This window comes from Pseudonaja textilis, chromosome 1, assembly GCF_049901715.1.
Source record: "Pseudonaja textilis isolate UNSWEBS1 chromosome 1, rPseTex1.2, whole genome shotgun sequence".
Classification (NCBI taxonomy): domain Eukaryota; kingdom Metazoa; phylum Chordata; class Lepidosauria; order Squamata; family Elapidae; genus Pseudonaja; species Pseudonaja textilis.
This window is the reverse complement of record NC_141990.1, coordinates 60,394,657-60,415,127: the sequence shown is the minus strand read 5'-3', so window position 1 is coordinate 60,415,127 and position 20,471 is coordinate 60,394,657. Positions and strand designations below refer to the sequence as shown.

The 20,471-nt window shown below is 39.9% G+C and overlaps 1 protein-coding gene across 1 annotated transcript in view; it reads left to right on the top strand.

Annotated features, from left to right (window-relative positions):
- Positions 1-3,725: 3,725 nt before the first annotated feature.
- CAPN11 (calpain 11) overlaps positions 3,726-20,471 on the top strand; it is a 44,099-nt gene continuing 27,353 nt past the window's right edge. Inside the window, exons 1-2 of the mRNA XM_026695568.2 lie at positions 3,726-3,886; positions 18,982-19,272. Of these exons, the coding sequence (XP_026551353.1) occupies positions 19,027-19,272 (246 nt within the window). The 5' untranslated portion in view covers positions 3,726-3,886; positions 18,982-19,026. The remainder of the gene's footprint in view (positions 3,887-18,981; positions 19,273-20,471) is intronic.

Below are 20,471 nucleotides of genomic sequence, written 5' to 3'. Positions count from 1 at the left end.
TCTCTGGGTGTGGCAGCGGCCCGCCGCGCTGCCGCAGTCAACATAGCTGAAGCGTGACTCAAAGCGGGGCCGAGATTCCCGAGAAGGCCTCAGGGTTGCTCCGTCGCAGAGGAGACTCTTAAAGGCGCCGGAAATTGCCTCTCATTCGGGGTTGCGCTTGGATGGATGGCCCCGGCCCCCGTCGCCTTCTCCTTGGACTCGCGAGGGACTGCTGGCCGTCCGGGAAATGCGGAGGCGCGTATCTCGTGTGCACGAACTCTTTGCTTAGTTTAAATCCACTCGAGCCGGTTTAATAGCTTTCCCAGACTCTGCGACACGAACCACCGTCAACCTAACAGCTGAATAGTTAGTTATTAATGCTTAAGTATGGGGTGCTAATGAGTTAATTACCACAACTCATTATGTCATTATTATTCCACTGTTCTTTTAATAAACACCGAATATTCTCCGCTCCCCCCAACCCAGCAAAAAACGAACACCCAAATATTCTGTGATGGAATTCATATAACATAGCTGGAGACAGTAAGTTGCTCAGCCCAATGTTCTGTATGTACATGGGACACTTAAAGAAACAAAATGAGAGATGCAAAGAGCTACAACAATGGCAGTAAAAAAAGACTAATTGTTACACCATGAAAAAATAACTTCATACATTGGGGATGACTGAAATAAACGTAAAAAGAAAGAAAAAATGGGAAAAACTAGTTAAAGAAAAAGATTTATATACTAGCCATGTACTACCAATATAGAATTTATTTTCACATATCCTTAAGCTTATTGAACCTACTGTAGATCATACTGAAAAATATTGCTTCATCTTTATATGTTAGGATGTATTTTCAAAAGCAGGTAATAGGATTCATGAGGTATCTTCTTTCAGTTCACACAAGATTATTTTCTTTATTAAGGGTCCAAAGATCTAAATGCCAGATTATGTGGTTACAAAGCCTTTTCTCCAATTTCACATGAAACAATGGAATTGTGATGTTTCTGAATCCTTTGCTCATTCGCAGAGGATTCATTGTCCTCAGTTACTTGTATGTAAGCCAAATATTGTCAGTGAACTTTATTTTCAAAGGAAACCATATTTTTAGATGTCCACTGTCGCTGTTAAAAGTATTTTGGCCCCAACAATGGAGGTTTTTAAGAAGAGATTGGACAACCATTTGTCTGAAAGATTCAAGCAATAGGGTTTCCTACTTGAGCAGAGCATTCAAGGTCCCTTCCAACTCTGTTAAGAAACAATATCTTCATGCAGCACATTCACATGTGCAGTAATGATGATTTTTTGTTCATTTTTTTGTTTTGATCCAGAGTTAAGGACTAACATAAAATCCAGTTGGGCAGATCTGCAACCTCCCACCCTTCAGCCAGCCAAGTCTCAGGGATACATGCCAAGTCATCCATAATGAAATCATGAAGAAGACTAATGCATGTACTTCTATAGTTTTTCTATATTCATACAGCAAACAACATATATGGCTGGTGTTTTGTGATACTACCAGGGGTTCTAGCTTCATTAAAAGCAGTAGGATTTTGAAGCAAATAGATCTGAAAATAAGTGGCTGCCATGTCTGGTTTTCTAATTTTGCAATTTATGCACTGCATATATTTTAAGGACTTAAGCTTTGGGTGAGCTTAAACAAATAGGGAGGTAGAGTTTCCAGTCCAACCTCCCTCAACTACATTCCTCGGGGTTTATTTTCCTAAGCATGTAACTAAGCAGCTCTTGTCATCACCCTTGGATATGTAAAATGAACGTCCACAGACAAACCATCTCTGCAGCACCAGCTTCCATTTCTGATAAAGCAGACTTCCTTTAGATTTTTTTTTCAATCCAGTGAAGATACACATATGGACATTTGGTACATACCACAGCAATAACACAAAATTTGCAAATTCTCATGAGGTGAAAACAATAGAAAAGCAAGGGGATAAGCGTAGTCATCCCAAAAGCAAGATAAAAGGTAAAGTCTCATTTAAATCAAGCCAATCTGCTGACCTTATGGACATGTCTATCAGGTTTCTTGGCCTTAGTACAGAAGCAGATGTACCACTTCTACATTCTTCTAGATTTCTTTTTCACTGCCCAATCTATGGCACAGCCCTAGCATTCATTATCTCCCATGCAAATACTTGTTTGCTTGTTATCCTTTGACTAGTTTCAGTCCAGAGAAAATCAGTCAACTGTTGCATTTGCTTATATTAATAAGCAGGAACCAGGGATGTAAGTAAAATTTCCTTTCCAATAAGAGCCAAAATTAGAATAGAAAACTTGAGATTCTGCCCAGAGTCACATTGGATCATATACTTTGTATACCTGGAGAGGTATCCTATATAGAAAGAAACTGATCTATATCAAGTTTCCTTTGGGTCAAGAGTCCTTGACCCAAACTGGAAAACTGGAGTATAAAATGAAGTTGCAGAAATGACGAAGCTGAACAGTTTGGTCAAGGAAAACATGGCAAATACTATTTTTTGGAAAGACTGGAAACTTTATATAGACATTTTGTTGAAAGAAGAAAAGATTGAATAGATGGTTTTCAGATTTGGGCATTAAAAAGGGTTAAAGAGGATCAGGAGAAAATATAAGATGATAGCTATTTGATAGAAAGGCAGAAGGCATAACTATGTTTTCTTTTTCTCAACATTTATCCCCTATTTTCTTTTTTTTTATTTTGTATACTTTTACTGTATCAAAAAGGTCCAATTAAAGATATACCATCTTCTCAGTTTCAAAGTTGCTTCTGCGCAAAGTATTGAACCACTGCATGAATGAAAGACTTTTGAACAGTATTCATATTACACCATTGATCCACCCAAAGGAAAATGCTTCTTTTCCCGGAACGTCTGTGCAAGCAAACAACAAAACATTTGGCTAGAGGGGAGTTGGCTGTCTATTTGTCCTCCTTTGAATGAAAGTGCTACTAGACCTGCCTGTAAGGAATATATTGGACTGGACGCAGTTCCACCCTGTTGCCATGAATCAGAGTTGGCAATGTACAACCCAGCCCTCTTCTTTCGTGATTCCAGAAGCCCTTCCCACCACTATCGTTAATGGTCAGCAAGATGAATGCTCACTGTTCTGAAGCAGAAAACACACCTGTCCTAGTGCAAGTGCTAAAGCAGGCTTGCTATACTTAAAAGAAAGACAAGGATTTTCCCTCAGTGGGGGGGGGATTGGGGCGGGGGAATAAAATCCAAACTTTGCCCATTGTCCATCCACGTACAAATCTTTACCGATCTCACCTAAACCCTTCGGCCACGTTAGAAGCATTAAGGACTCCAATCCTTGGAGACCAAAAAAAAAAGGTCTCCCTCAAAGAGAAACTCCGGTGAGTTGGGCAGAAATGCAGAAACCCTTATTCCTTGAGGAGTAAGCCTGTGACTTAAAAATATATCTGGAAAAAATCAACGCGGATCGATTGGCAAATTTGCAGCATCGTCTCATCCTTCCCCCTTCTATCACCTAGAACGAATGTGGGCCAAGATCAATCGGTAGGTGCCGAGGAACAGGGGTTGGACTAGATGGCCTCCAAGATCCCTTTCAGCCCTAGATTGCTGTGCTGTGCTGTTATTTATGGGTTGTGTGGCAAAAGAAGGAAGAGCAGCGGCATCTCGTCTCTTACTGTCCGACACCAGTTTCTGCAGCAGAGAAGCGCCTGCACTCAGCTTGAACTCTCCCAGCCCGGCACAGCGGCGGCGCCTTTAAATCCCCGCCCCCCGCCCAAACTCCAGTGGACCCGCCCGCACATTCAGTCAGCAAAACCCCACCTTCGTAGCCCGGAACTTGGAAGGGCAGCTGCTGCGTTTAAATTCGGAGCCGATGTGCTGGGCATAGGGAGAGGTTCCGAGAAGCAGAATTGTGGCCTTGCGGAAGCCGGCGGTAAGTAGATTCCAGCGAGCGGCTCTTCTACGCAATCCGATTAAGGGTTTGGTTTCATTTGGAGCCCTGGAATGGGTGGGATTGGGACGCAGTTAGAGATTCCAGCTCTTTCCTTCTTTCTTTCTTTCTTTCTTTTTTTGCTGCAAGGCCTTGAGACACCAGCTGTGCCAAGCGCCCTTCCCTGATTGAGCGGAAAAAAGCTTCCGCTTTTCTCCAGGACTGGCCGCAGAACAATCTTGGTAGCCTCCATGGGGGCAGCTGGCCAGAGTTGGTCACCCCGTGGATCGTCATCCGACAGTCTCATCGCCGGGTGACCGAGATAGCGGGCGCGCCTTCCGCCCTAAATTAAGGCTGGTTCTGTACAATGAACTGAGTAATGAGCTTCAATCGGTCCTTGCGTGAAAGGTGCGCTCGCGGTGTTTCATGTAGGTGTGGCGAAGATCTTTTCACCGGGATTACCATCTGTGACTCTTAGTCTGTGTAGCTGGAAGCTGATTTGAGTGGCTGCCAAATTAGCGAGTAACGCTCCTGGAAGGCCTAACCAGGAATAAGCAGGAGTTTAGTTGCCTTGAGTTTTCCAAGGTGGAAAGCTTTTCTTAAAAGTTGTATCAGTCCCAACCAACAATATCCCTAATATGACATTTGTTTCAGAATAAGCCAGCTCAGTTTAGCTCTGCGGCAGTGTCTCCTTGCCTGCTCTTCCCTCTGCAGTGATTGTGTGATGACTTGGGTTGGCAGTGCAAAAACAAAAACCAGGCGCCAGCTTGGGACCTGTACCTGATTGTAGATTATGATGTTTTGGATTCTTTTGAAAGATCTCAGAGGGAAACATCTTTTCATGCTACTCCTCAAAATCCTCCTCTTCTTGTACTGATGGTTTGAGGTTGCCATTTCCAAGTTGGCTTCTTCTGTATATGCTGAGCCTGCAACACCAAATTTTTGGCCACTATGGTGCAAGCCTAGCTCATCCAGAGGATGCCAGTGGGGGGAGGGGGAATGCTTTTGCATATAAGCCTGTTTGATTTGTTTTCTTAATTTTCTTGATTTATTGGGACACTTTTCCCCCTGCACTCATTGTGTGGATACAGTAGAATTCTTGTGCATAAAGTAGTCTTATTACTGTCAACATATATAACATCAAAGTTCCTTTTCCCCCAGGTCTTTTTCCATTAAAACCAAAAGAAAAGTCTTTGATTTTCTCTTTATATTCTCTTTAAGCATTGTCTGTATTAAGATATGAATCCCACTCCAATATTTATTTGCTTTATAAAACATCCACCATAAATGATAAAAAGTCCCTTCTTTACATTTACATTTCCAACATTCATTTGAAACAGTCTGGAACTGAGTCAGAAATAAATCTGCTCAACTCCCAGAAATAGCTAACCCTGTATGATCTCAGTAGTGTAAAACAGTTTCTGAGTTGGCACAGAGTGCTTGTATGCAAGTGCCCACAATACAGGTGTTATATTGTGGTCTGGATTGCAGATCTTCACTTCCCAACAAGCGTACTTTAAATCTTCCTGATGGGTACAGTCTGTTGCTTGCTTGCTTGCAGCTATATTTCTTTCATCGGTAGATGCCTTTGGTCCTGTGAATATTCATTCTCCTCTTAGTACATAAGGTGGGATGGTTGGATGCAATTCACAAGTATGTTTTGCTGAATGTTGGCCTTTTCTTTTTCAAAAGTCTAAGAAAGAAATTGTGCGGGGTTGAATTGTAAGCTGTGCAACAATAGAAGAAAGTTACAGCTGCAGCCGCGAGGCGAGGCAGGTGTCGGGGCGTGGATGGCCTGGCTGTGGGGGCCCTGAGATAAGCCAGTGTGGGGCACATGGGGCAGGTCCACCTGCTTCGCCTTGTGGCTGCAGCACCAGCACCAATGTGCTGCTTGGCCTCCTCCGTTGTAGCCGTGAGCAAGCAGAAATGGCCAGCAGCCACATGGCGTCCTGCTGGATGGGGCTGCTGGTACCGTGGCCACAAGGTGAGGCAGGTGTTGGGGTGTGGGTGGCCTGGCTGTGGGGGCCCTGAGGTAAGTCAGTGCAGGGCACATGGGGCAGCTCCATCCCCGCTGCCTCACAGTGACAGAACTGACACATCGCACGGCTTCCCGCCCCACTGTGAGCAAGCAGAAGAAATGGGCCTCCCATACATGGAGGGAAAAATGACACTCCCCTGAAAATAAGCCCTAGTGCTTATTTTGGGACCCAAAAGAAAATAAGACCCAGTCTTATTTTTGAAGAAACATGGCATGTATCATTAACTTAGTTATCAGTATTATCTCCTCTCCTTGATTTGTTTAAGGTGGGTTTTTATTCAAATGCTTGTTTTGGAAATTCTTTTAAATTTATTTAAAAAATTTCTAGAGCTGTGGTTCTTTACCTTCAATGCCATGGATCCTTTTGAGACTCTGATGAGATGGTCAATGGAGCCCTTCTCAGAAAACTGCACTTAAGTCCATAAAATAAATATATAGTGATTGACTGTATTTTAAAAAATCCAATTATGCTCTAATATAGTTATCAAAATATTTTGAAATAAATACATAATGTAGTAATGTGTGCTTCTTTACTCATTAAATCAATAATAAGACCATATAACCTTTTCTAGGATAAAGTGATATTAGATAATGAGATATATCAAAGTTAATAAACATTTTAGGCTATAGATCATCTTGTTGCTTAAATATATTATTTAAGGAAAAACTTAATTTCAGCTAAAAGCTAGTACTTTTTTCCCCTTTAAGTTCCTAGATCCCCAAAAATCAATCTGAACTCTAGCTTAGAAACCCCCTATTAGCCAAAATTTGCTGTGTGTAACTTGCCCATTTCCTTGATGAAAAGACTCATTCTGAGCTGGACCTTGGAAAGAAACTAACAGATTGGTGTAAAATGGAAGGCAAAGGGGTCACACCATACCTGTGTGTACCTGTGTGGTGGTAGAGTTGGAGGGTTACTTTAATGACATTTGTTTGCTGATCAGAGTGAATCCTGATTTAAATTGCTGTTTTGATTCTGGATGACTGCCAGATTTAAAGTGAAGCAATAACATTAATGACAATGAGATGGAGGCTTATGTACAGAGAGAAATCTATAGTGTAATGTCTACCTCCCAGTCCAAGTTCTTTGCCAAAAAAAACCCCCAAAACCAGAAGCACTATATTCAAAGTAAGCTATGCAGTTGCATTGTTGCATTTATAATATTGCTTTTTTCCCCACCCTGTGCCCCATATAGAAATCTTTATTGGCCAAGTGTGATTGGATACACAAGGAATTTTTCTCCGGTGCATCAGCACTCAGTGTGCACACAACAGCAAAGTAATAAATCATGATCATAATCATAAAGTAGAATCATCATAAAGCATAAGATACAACATTCAAGTGATAGTAGTAGGATACTAAATAAGCAATCAATAAATTTATACTCAGGTGTATTTTAGTTCTCAGGAACAATAAGAATGGTAATAATAGAAGAGAATTTGAGATTAACCACAGGCTTTTAAGATGCTATCTTGCTCTATTCGTATTCCTCCCAGATATGCTGGCATTACCAATTGCCAGAAAGCCTAGCTACTGTAGATAGAGTCCTCAACCAGGCCATTTTGGCTGTAAAGAAAGCTATAACTTGTGTTGCACTATAGAAGATACCTGCTATTGATCCTGAAGGTTGGCAGGGATCCAAGACCATGGCAAGACCTCAGAATGGAGCAGAAGCGCCCAAGACATTCAGTTAGAGGAGAAATGAATGGGATGGGAAAGGCCAAGAATTTGATTGATTGCCTGACTGATTAATTGATTTTATTTCATTTGTAGGGCCACTCCTCTTGCAATAGTGACTTTGGGCAGCTATCACCAATTAAAATACCAGATGCAAATAACAAAAAAAAGGAAGGCATATAATAAAAAGACATAAAAGAATACCACAGGTCAAGCTCATCAGCAGTAAGTTAACAAACTCTGGCAGGCTCAACTAACTCTGATGCCATTCTTCGAAAATAGCCAGGTCTTTAAAAGGCTTCCAAAGGGCTACTAGGTCAGGGTCAACTTCATCCCAAGTGGTAAGATATTCCAAAGAACATGAGGTATAATAGATATTTCTCAGGAAGATGAATTTTACCTAGCCACGGGTGGGTTTCTACTGGTTCTGTCCACCTCTGTAGAACCGGTAGCTCTGAAGAGCAGCAGACATAGAACCAGTTCTATGTCTGCTGATGTTTTTGCCCACCTGGGCTCTTACCTGATCTTTATTTCCTGATTTTTCAACTTCAGCTGCCAAAGTTGAGGCAGAAAAGCAAGAAAAGAGGGCTGTTTCAAAGGCTGCTTCTCTGCAGGCAGCTGCTGCTGATGTTTTACAGGCACTCGGCTCACAACCTGCAGGGAAGCTCGTCAATCCCGAACCAGTAGTTAACCCTGTCCTATCCCACCCCTGCCTAGCCAGGTTTTACTTCAGCTTATCCATTGATGTTAACACTAAGTAATCAAATAATCAGTACTCTTCGGCGCAAATGGGACTTTTAAGTTGTAGGTAATGTAGGTTGCCCATCTAAACAGTTTGTTTGGTTTATTGCCTTGCTGAGCGGTTGTTTGCTTATGAATTATAGAATCTTTATCATAAGTAATAAAGATAAGTTAATATTGCAGGGCTATAACGCAAGTAATAATCAGTACACAGGTAATCCTCAGCTTGCAACTACAATTGAGCCTAAAATTTCCATTGCTAACCAAGGCAGTTGCTAAGTGAGTTGCACCCCGTTTTATGACCTTTCTGCCATAGTCGTTAAGCAAATCATTGCAGTCGTTAAATCATACTCTGGCTTCCCCCATTGATTTTGCTTGTGAAAAGCCAGCTAAGCAAGTTACAAATAGCAATCGCATGATCCCAGAACAGTGCAACTATCATAAATGCCTGTTGCCATGTGCCAAAATTTTGTTCACATGACCATGGAGAAGCCGCAACTTTATTTTTTATGCTACTCCATTGAGAAAAAGTTGGAAGTCATTGCTTTTCTTTCTTTTTTTTTCTTTATCTTGCACTTCTTTTTCCCCTCCCTATTTCCCTACTACCTTTATTTTCATTTTATATTATGATTTAAATAAAAAATATATAACTTCCCAATGAACTCTATTGATAGATTTATCTCTTTATCTTAAATAGATTTTAAAGTTCAAAACATGCTCAGAAGAATGTCTATCAAAATCCCTTGAACCTGGGAGTTAAATAAAGTAGCTTGTACTAGTTGATTTATAAAAAAACTATTGTGCATGTACACATATGTGAAAGACAACACTTATATACTAAGTTTGAGTATAATAAAATGCTTATCTTTTATTTAGCAAATTAACTATTTCTGTCCTCAAATTACAAAGTCATCCATAGAGGCCTATCTTCCCTGTTTCCCTTTCTCTGTAGTCCCAATATTGCAGAAGAGACCTTGCAAAAATATATCTTCTCCCTGCTGGCCATTCAGAAGTACCATTTCCTTCTTAAGTGAAAGTGGTTGGAAATAGAAATGAGAGGAAAGCAAAGGACCCTACGACTTGTGAGCAATAAGCTTTTACAAAAATGCATGGACCAGACTTTGCTGGAAAAAGGGAAATGGTTGCCTGGTTTGCACATCATTTGCAAATGTTTAGAAGCTGACTAAGCATTGATGACTCTAGTTGTCATGGTGTCAAGTTCAAGGGATAGTGTTGTGATAAAGGGAATAAAGCTAGTGGGAGAGCTATTTGTGTGAAACTTGCTGAAAGGCTAGCTCCAGATTTTACAGTTAGGGAAGCGCAATTATTATTCTGGATTTAACTGGCAGTCTGTGGATGCTAGACTTGAGAAATAGTGGGAATCTGGGACACAGTATACTGTCCATATCTGCATCTTCTCTGTATCAATCTAATTGACATTTCTCATGATATTATCCTATTAGATCAGCAGTCTCCAGTCTTAGATTTTGGTTAAGGAAATCTCTGTTATGCTGATATTTTTAGAAGTGGATCTTGAATTTCAAAGATTTGAAGAGAGGGAGTTTGGTGGGCCTCATATAAATAGTGCAGTAGTGCCATTGAATTGAAAATTCACCCATTAATGTCATAGCTTCTTGCTCACTTTGGAGCTGGCTCAGAAAGCTTCAAGTGTTAACCAACATAGGGATATATAGAGTGCAATGACTATTTCATGTCTCTGTGACCTATTTGCACAAAGATTTAGCCAACCTGGGGAAAGAAAATGGTGTTCTTGTTTATCAACAATTACATGATAATGCAGAAAGTTTGCAGTTCTGTCAGAGACAAAGCCATTGGAAAAAAATACAAACCTTTATGAAAACCCAAATTTCAAGGGCAAAATTCCATTCTAATATCTCACTATTAAAATAGGCAAAACAGTTAATCTCTTTCATCTCTTACTTCTTGTTAGGAAACATTGAGTTGGGTTCCTTGTAACTGCATGGACGAATAACTTGCCAGCTCTCCTGTCCTTAGTAACATCTCTTAGTTCTTCAAAGGACAGTCTACTAATCTCTGTTATCATAATCCTGTTTATCATAATCCATAGGCTCCTGGTCCAATGTGTCTTTATGTGTCTTCTTGCTGTTTATCACCTCAAGGGAGCAATCACTCTTATATTTGATCTAGGAATGAATGTTGGGTTATAAGAGTCCTGATGCCCTTGACATATCTAAATATGTAGTTTGAAGATGGCCATCCCAATTCCTCCACTGTTTCTCAGGTTGTTTGTGGTCATAGAAATTCTCCTTATTTTTCATCATCTTTCCTAAGTTTGTCATTACCTTCCTAAGCTTATTTTTTTTACTTCTCTGACATCTTCTCCATCTGTATCTTTCTTGAGCCAAAGAAAACAGAATTAACCATCATGGTTACTTCTTCACTTCCATCTGTACATTTGGTAAACATAAGCATATCTCTTAATAGAAGGCCTGTGTTTTCCCAGTAACTAAAGGATTGCCTTCTGCTTGTTGTGTGTGTGGAGTAAGGGGATGGTGTTCTCAGTGTAACAACATATTTATGTAATGCTCACACCCAACCAACAGACTGGTTGCACAATAGTTAACCTATAAAACTAATGAATGACATGTTCGAACAAAAGGTAAACATAACAGTAAAGTATATCTTTGCTTTACTTTCAAACTTACTCACAAAGGTGATACTAGAGTTAGTCCTCAACTTACAACAGTTCGTCTAATGCAAGGGTCTTCAAACCTGGCAAGTTTAAGACTTGTGGACTTCAACTCCCAGAATTCTTGAGCTAACATGACTGGAGGAGAAATTCTGGGAGTTAAAGTCCACAAGTCTTAAAGCTGTCAAGTTTGAAGACCCCTGGCCTAGTGACTAGTTCAAAATTACAACAGCACTGACAAAAAGTGACTTATGGCCATTTTGCACACTTAGAACTGTTGCAGCATCCCCATGGTCACGTGATCAAAATTCAGATGCTTAGCAAATGACTCATATTTATGACAATTGCACTGTTCTGGGGCCATGTGATCACATTTTGTGACTTTCTAACAAGCAAAGTCAATGGGAAGCCAGATTCACTTAACAATGATACTACCTTAACAACTCTGGAGATTCACTTAACAACTAGGTCAAGAAAGGTCATAAAACGGGGCAAAATTCACTTAACAAATGTCTCATTTAGCAACATAATTGGGCTCAATTTTGGTAGTCAGCCAAAAAGGAACCTTTTGTTCTTGTCAGTTTTCTTTCAGAGTTATGGGAGCCGTTGAGCTCTCTCCCACCTAATTGTGCCCAAAATCTTTCTATACATGAACTCTTGTATGACTACTGACTTACAAGTCCTACTGCTTGCCATCGCTTTCACTTAGCGGAGCACGTAGGACTTCTCTTGATATGGACCATAACAAAAGCTACTAGCTGTGTTAGCACATTATCTTACAAGGAATTACACAATATATTATATTGGTATATTACAAGGAGTTATTGCTTTGCTATTGGAGTTACAAACATTTGAATTGTGAGATCCAGAATAAGCTTGTCAGCTATCTGTGATTGATATGTTATCAAATGCTTATATTTACTGTTGGCAATATAACCTGGTGTGTCTATTTTTCAGCATTCTGCCATTATAAAGCCTATTTTTTAAAGTCAATATACAGTAATTAGTTCGGAAAAGAGGTAGAAAATAAATTATGTAAAGTGGCCAAGTTACAATGGACTAAGTTCCCCTCACTGTAGTTTGAATTGTAGAAATAAAGAGGTTTGTTTCTTAGAAGTGCACAAACTTTTGAAAAATGGTACATTTACAGAAAAGTTTAGTCAAAGCTAGTCATTGTGTCTTAAGCACAATTACAATGTTTTTCCTAACAGATAGTTTTGTTTATATATGTGTGTGTGTGTGTGTATGTATATGTATATATATGTATATATATGTATATATATGTGTATATATATATGTGTGTGTATATATATACACACATTCTTCAGTAAAAAGATTGAATAGGGATAATTACAATATTTTCATTTCTCCCTTAAGATTACATGTGTGAAGATGGGTATATGTAAGTATACACACTACCACCAGGTTTTTCCAGGGTTTTTTCAGTTTTGTTTGTTATGATTATTTTCCTTTCTAATTCTGCATTTTTGCTTTGAGGTGTTTAATTTAAACATCTGTACTGGAATTATCATGGGGTTAATTGGTTTGATTGTATTTTTTTCATTGAATTTGAACTTCTTCACTCTCGTGATATGTTCACTTCTAACCTTCTTCTTGACTTCAGCATGCTTAGCGTTGTCAGCTTGATGGATATCAATACGTGGTACAGGTTTCTGCAAATTACATCCCACCATATTGGTTATGGGAGAGGCAGTCTTTGTCTGGTTCCTCTGAGGAGACCTGTTCAGTATGGTTGAACTTCCGGCATAGCTCTCATCTTTTTCGGAGGAGCACATAAGCCCTGCAACTATGTCACGGTATTGCCTCACAAGGTGCTATTACAATTAATAATTTCACAGCACCTGACTTCCAGCAACTCTGGGTGGTTTACAAATTATTTAAAAAATGAGAAACAAGACAATGAAAAGAACAAAAGTATCATTTTTCTTCTGCATCGGTATGAAATTGTAGTTGTACTTTTGTTTGTTGGTCTTGTGGGACTAGAACAGGGGTATCAAACTCACATCATCATGGCGGCGTCACATGACGTATCGGGACTTCTTCCCCCTTTGCTAAACCAGGTGGGGCCAGCATGTGATACATCCAGGCTGCAGGCCGCAAGTTTAACACCCCTGAACTAGAGGATCAGGTGGGCTTTTCATTCGATCATGGAAATATCACGGGGGTGCAAACTGTTAATCTAACTCATTGCTCACACTGTACAGTTGCTTTTTGGGGGGTGTTTCTGAAAAACAATCAGTTGTTCTGTTTAGACATTATTACTAAATAAGAGAGAAAGAAAGAAAATGGAAGAAGAGGTTCCATCCAGTCTATAGTACATGAAAGAGGAGTTAGCCTGGCAGGTCTCTTGAAATATCTCTTAGTATCCACTCCTTGGCTCTGTGTTGGTTGTGCAGTTATTTGAACTGCAAGGGAGACTGAAATCTGGCTTCTGCAGCCACTTCTTAGTTAGCTCCAGGTAATGTTCACTTATCACACTTGGATGGAACCAGGGACATTTGTTGCTAAGTGATGCAGTCATTCATTGAAACATCACATGACTGATGTCAGTTCTTCTGCAGTTGTTTAGTGAATCACCATGGTTTGCTAAATGTGATAACATAGTAGTACCACAACTTGCAACTTCCTGCCAGCTTTCCCACTGACTTCGTTGGAAACTGACTGTGAAGATCACAGATAGCAATTGCCTGACTGCAGAATATAAAAGCATCATTGGAAAAGCATCTCGGTTGCCTAGTGCCTAAATCATGATCACAAGACACTGGTCACTGAATGAGTGGTCAGTAAGGAAGGAGTACCTGCATTTGTGGGCTGGTCATACAAATAGACAAGTCTATCCCCAATTTAATGCACAGAGAGGTACTTGCCCCACTGTATATCAAGGGGGGGTGGGCTGTGTGGAGAGGCTTTCCTTTTTTAAAGTCTCACCTGGGAATACAACACATCCATGGTGGTTAGGAAGGCTCAGCAGAGACTTTGTTTCCTTAGATCCTGTAGAAAAATCAGGTGGAACAACCTTTATGATAGAAAGTATCCTTACATACTGTATAACAGTATGGTACACTGGTTCAACAGCTGCAAACAGGAAGGCATTACAGGGAGTGATAAATTCGGCACAAGAAACCATTGGTTGCCCCCCTAACACCACTGGACGACATCGACAGGTCTCATTGGTTTCAGCAGAGCAAGGAAGATACTTAGGGACGATCCACATCCTGGCCAGTGTCTTTTCTCACTTTTACCATTGGTCAGAAGGCACAGAAGTATAGCCAGCCTGACAAACAGGCTTAAAAACAGCTTTTATCCATGGGCAGTCAGACTCCTAAATACAACTACAATCACTCCATGCATACATGGAAACATATGACTGGTTCCTCCCTAATTACTTGTATGAGGACCATTTTCTATATTATTTATGTTGTATTGCATTTTTGTTATGGATAGCACCAGCAGGAGCAAAATCAATTTCATTGTATATATGTACAATGACAATAAAGGTTATTATTATTATTAATTGAAAAGGTGATAGAAAGGAATCATTCTTTTCTATCACCTTTGGCCTTTCTATCTACTCCCTGGCCTGGACAACAGAGAATTCCTTCCCAATAATGTAGGAAGTGTTGAGAAAAACCTGGCCTGGTCACTTCCCGTCCTCACAGAAATATCCTTTTAAAAAATCCACTCCCTTGTGGAACATATCTTGGCAAAAATAGAGCATCAACATGCAGTTGTTTTTTTCCTCTCCTGTCAATTTGAATGATCAGAGCTGTGTTCTGCAATTTGACAAACTCCAGTTCTTCAAATCTAAACAACTACATTACTGGATGATAGCTAAGAAAGATGAGTCTAACTTCTGCCACTTACTAGTCAATAAGTCAGGAAAAAGTTAGGAAAAATCAGGTAGATATGTGCAAAAGTATCCTACCGATCATAACCTTTATTTATGCAATTGCTGCCTCAGGGCAAGCAATCATTACACTTGCAATTAAAGGAGACAAACTAGTGTCATCTGGTGGGTGTCCACCATGCTATCATTTTGTAGCTAAAGCAAGACCTTTCTTTTTTGAAAGAAATACAAGTGTGAATAATATAGTTTATATCAGAATTATTCTACTTTGCATTCTGGTTGCAGTCAACTTATATATAGAACAATGAAACTGTATAAAGCAGGAAGTACTTGCCTGAGTGCTGATGAATGGAGGAGATTCCATTTTACCCCACCCTACTAATGAGTCATAGGTAGAAGAAAGTCTGAGTTAGTTGGAAATAGTTGCTGGAACATTGAGCAAAACCAAACAAGATTCAACCTCCAAACTAAATATAATAGTGAGTATTCTTCCCTAGACCTAGACCTTCATCTTCCCCATCTAAGATCCAGATGATCCTGTGCTTGTTGGTTTTCTGGAAGGCCTTAAGAACCTGGGTTTTCCCCTTTAACCCTTAATTCAAGATATTAGTAGAAACAAACTGATGTGTGGTTCTATGCTGGAAGATAGTTTCATGTGTGTTATTTTAATTACATGTCACCCTATAAAGCTTTAATTCATTTTTATTTTATGCATATATTGTCCATTCAGAATGATTTGGGCAGACGTAGAGATTCTATAGAGAATTTAAAATATAAATCTGAAATTGTCTTCCCTAATCTTAAGATCTGTCTTGTAGAAGATAAAGGCAAAAGACTGGACAAGAAATCACAAGGAAGTAGATTTCATTTGGATGTCAGAAGAAAAATCCTGATGATCAGAGCTGTTCCACAACAGCATAGACCAGGGGTGTCAAACTCAAGGGCCGTGGGCCAGATCTGACCCATGGGGTGCTTAGATCTGGGCTGTGGGAACCAGTCTGGAAATAGCAAAGGACCGACCCATGGTGCCTCTGCTGGTGAAAATGGGGCGTGGCCATGCCCTGTTTTCAGCCTCCCCATGCCCCGTTTTGGCCAGCAGAATGCTGCAGGAGGCCATCCAAGCCCAAAATGGGGCATGGGGTGACTATGCACACACCCACACACCGGTGTCCCCTTTTGGCCAGCAAAATGCTGCAGGGGGAGTCTGTCCCATCTGCTGCTTGTCCCGTCTTCTCTCCCACCACCCCCGGCTGGCCTGTGGAGGACAACTACCATGCTGATCTGGCCCTCAAAGAAATCCAGTTTGACTCCCCTGCCATAAAGTCACTATATGTATATTAGATCTGACTTTGTATGTGCGTGGTTTTTTTTGGAGTCCCTGTGGATTTTGCTCCTCTAATTGTTGCAGACTTTAGGGGACAGTGTGCTCATCTCCATTTCAAGGCCATTGAGCCAGTGCTGTCTGAAGACATTTCTGCAGTCATATGGCCAGCATGACGTCACAGAATTCTGTTACCTTCACACAGGTGTCAAACTTGATCACGTCACATGACGTATCGTGATGCATTGCAATGTTTTTTGCCTTTGCAGAGCCAGGGTAGGCATGCCCTGCGTGTGATTCATCTAGCCCATGGGCTGTCAGTTTGACAGGTCTGCTACACACCAACATGGTACCTATTTATCTACTGACATTTCGTATGCTTTCAAACTGCTTTCAAACTTTCAAACTGCTGAGTTGGGAGCTGGGATGAAGACAGGAGCTCACCCTGTTGTGTGGAGTTCGAACGTGGGCTGCCAGCTTTCCAGCCAACAAACCCAACATCTTAACCGCTGAGCCACCGTGCCACCTGTCCTTTTTGTGACCTGCAAGATATTCTTGTTAGCAATTTAGCATCTATTCTTTGGAGCAGCATTGATATTGAATGAAAAAATCAGGTTACCTGCAAACTGTTCTGGTTCAATGAAAGTGGCAATCCAAAACATGAAACACGATATTCAAGATTAATACATTTGTAATAGTCAACTGGTGTCTCTAAAATCTGGTTTCTGGTGGCCCTACCAACTTTGAATATATTACATAGAATATATATTATATATGTTATTAATGTGTTATAACTATAACGTAATGTCTGATATAGTGAATTGGTGGGGTAGAAGTTAGGGTGATCCAAGGGTAGAAAATTACTAAACACTACAGTAAGTAGTGTTAGTTTACACTGTTTGACTATAATTACTTCTCTCCCTTGTATGTCTTTATTGCAAAGGCATGTCTTTATTGCCTTTGGCTTCCTATTTCAAGGTTCTAAGGATTCAAATCTGGATTTTTCAAGTAAGCTAACTGCTCTCTATTAGACTGTTGTCTTACAGTAAATACAACAGGTAATTACCATTTATGGAGTTTACATATATCAGGCTAAATTGTATTGTGAGTACAGTGCTTGGTTTGGCCAAGTATGTTGTGTGAATCCAGGCAATTATGACTTCATTAAAAAAAAACACTGTTGCACAAATCACATTTTTGGCAATATTCCATAAGCTCAGTTTAGAGACATCCTGGCCAAATTCATATTGTTTAAATATTAAAAAGAACATTGCTCTATTTCTGTGCAGCCTAAAGTTAGAGAAAGAAGAGAAGCCATACCTCTGGTAGGAACCTCAGGCAGAATTAAACAATTTTTAACACAGAATATTAACTTTTTGGCAGAGTATGAACAACCATGTTGCACTTTTACAGAAAAATCTGAAGCTTTAAGATACTATTTTGAAATAAGTAGACTTCAGGGAATTATTTTCAGTGTTAGAAGAAATAATATTTGAAAGAGAGAATTTTTTTTTGTGTTATTGTCATTATAATTTCTTTGGTTATTGTGAGTCATCCCAAGTCATTAAAAGTTAGGTGGCCTACATGTTTAATAAATCATCATCACCATATGTGATGGGTTTTTGGGTTTTTTTTTGCAGAATTTGAACATATTGCTCCCTAGAGCAGGATGAGTAACAGATATGGATTGCAATGCCTATCATTCATTAGTCCTGAACACAATGGCTTAGTATGACAGATACTGAGAATTAGCAGTATCTGGAAAGACAGCTGGGATGTACAAATTACTTTAGACAAAAAAAACCCAGGCTTCTTAACCTCTAAAAACCATAAACCATAATTATGAGGAACCATAATTATGAGGAATTGCAACTATTTAAATCTATACACAGAGACCTTTTAGGTTTATAGCTTCCTCAGAAACAAATGTAAGCAAAGGATCTTCTAACAATTTGCTCTTGAAGATTTTAAGACTTTTTTCCATTGCAAACCAAGAGCTAACCACAATCTCTACAGCTCTTATTCTAGAACAGGGGTGTCAAACTCATTTCACTGAGGGCCACTTCAGGGTTGTGTCTGACCTTGGGGGGCCAGGGTGGGTGTGGCTACTCAATGTCACTCATGTCAGAGGCGCCTGTGGGGGCCCAAGCACTCAGCCAGCGAAAATGGGCTCCTGAGCTCTGTTTTCGGCTGTAACGATCTGCCAGGGCTGCCCATGGCCCTTGCAACCTCCATTTTCAGCTGCAATGGCCTCCTGCAACCCTCTGCCAGCAAAAACAGAGCTTGGGAAAACCACCACTGAACCAAGCTCCATTTTCACTGGCAGAGACACCATGGGCCTTTGCTGTTTCCAGACCAGCACTGTGGGCCAGGTCTAAGCACCCCGTGGGCCAGATCTGGCCCCCTGAGCCTTGAGTTTGATACCCCTGCTTTATGGAAAGGTGAAGCTAGTCAGAATTGAATGAGTAATTTTGAAGAAACCTTTTCTGGCCTCTATCATGGCTTAATCTTAAGCAACAGCATTCTTCCACTGGTTTGATGTTATTCTTAGATGAAAAGAAAATGGTGATGACCTTGCAGGGGCTGTTGGTTACAAATCAAAATCTGAAATGAGTTCATGATAATTTGGACCCTAAATTTATGGCAGCATACGACCTGTATAGATTTCTTAAGTGAAGCTAGGCTAATATTTCCCAGTTCCCCAGGAATACCCTTTCCCATAACTGCAGGTTTGATTTTTGATCTATGGTCTAAATCATATGTCCTTATTTTGGGTTCTAGGAGAACTGCTGAGGCACCAGTTGTCCCTGTCAAGCAGGGTGTACCATGTTTTCTTTTGGAGGAATTGCTGCCAAGCTGGAAAGAGACCGCCTGCGAGCTGAGGGTGTGGGTGATCATCAGAATTCTGTGAAGTACCTTGGTCAAGATTATAATACCCTGAAGCAACAATGTTTGGAGAGTGGAACATTATTTGAAGACCCCCTGTTTCCTGCTGTTCCCTCAGTCCTTGGCTTCAAGGAACTGGGCCCTAATTCTGGCAAGACCCGAGGGGTGCGCTGGAAGCGTCCATCAGTGAGTATCAGTGTGCTAAAGAAAGCTTTAGTAGTGGGATGATTTGTTATTGTGGTCTACATTCAAATATAGTAGATTTCATTGAGGCTTACTGAACCAATTCTCATATATTTGGCAAAACCTTATTTTAACAGACCCATTTGAGTAGACTTCAGATGCAATAGACAAAATTTTTGTCTGGATATCATCTTGAACTAACTGACAAATTCATTACATGCAAAGTAATTTGGAATAAGCATTAAAGATACACTGCACTAAATAATATATGTTTGGATTTAAAGGACATTTAGGAGTTACAAATTTAACAACAGTCTCTTAAGTCAAGGCTTTACTTTAGTTATTTTTATGGTGTCTATCTGTGTCCTTATTACTAATATTTCCTGTTCCTAATTTCAAAACATCTGTGCAGTTTATGAAGTATGGACAGGAGCCAACTCCAAGACTGATTGCAACACTATTCAATAACTGGATTAATGTATTGTATTAAGTGTTGACTCAAACAACTATGCAATGTTAAGTATTCCACAGATGGCCTGGTTAGTATACTGTATTGTGTTAAGCCATAAAACTTCATTGTTACATATTTGTAGACTGATATATCCCAGGTCTATAATTTAACAGACATTTATTTTGTAAACTTCATATATAGCGTGACTAAACTATGAGATGCAAGCTCATTATTTCAAATCTCAGTTCTGTTGTGACTTTCTTTCCCCTTTCCACTCCTGTTTGCCATGCAGATTATTTAAGCATTACTGAAGCAATATAATTGTCTGAGCAGATACAAAAGCAAATGTTAAATATGGAGCATGGTGAAGTTTTTCTTTAAATGGCTTATTTTATTCTCTTAAAGAATTACAAGATATGAAAATGAACTTATAATACAGTTTAGGGTAAATATGTGGGGCAAAGATTCATTCACACAACTCATAACACATTCATTTTTATTTAAATATGCATAGGAAATTGCATGTTGCACGGCAATTAAATACTGTAAACATTTAAACATGAAATTGCACCAGTTTCAATATATGGGGAATCTGTTGGGCTCATTATCACTGACATTAGTTTTTTCAGGCCTCTAGTTTTTGGTTACGAATACAGAATGGAGAAATAAAATTGAACAAATACAGCCATTTATGCTCCTAATGTAGGAAAATGTTACAAGGCTGTGGGTGGCAAAGTCAGGATTCAGGATA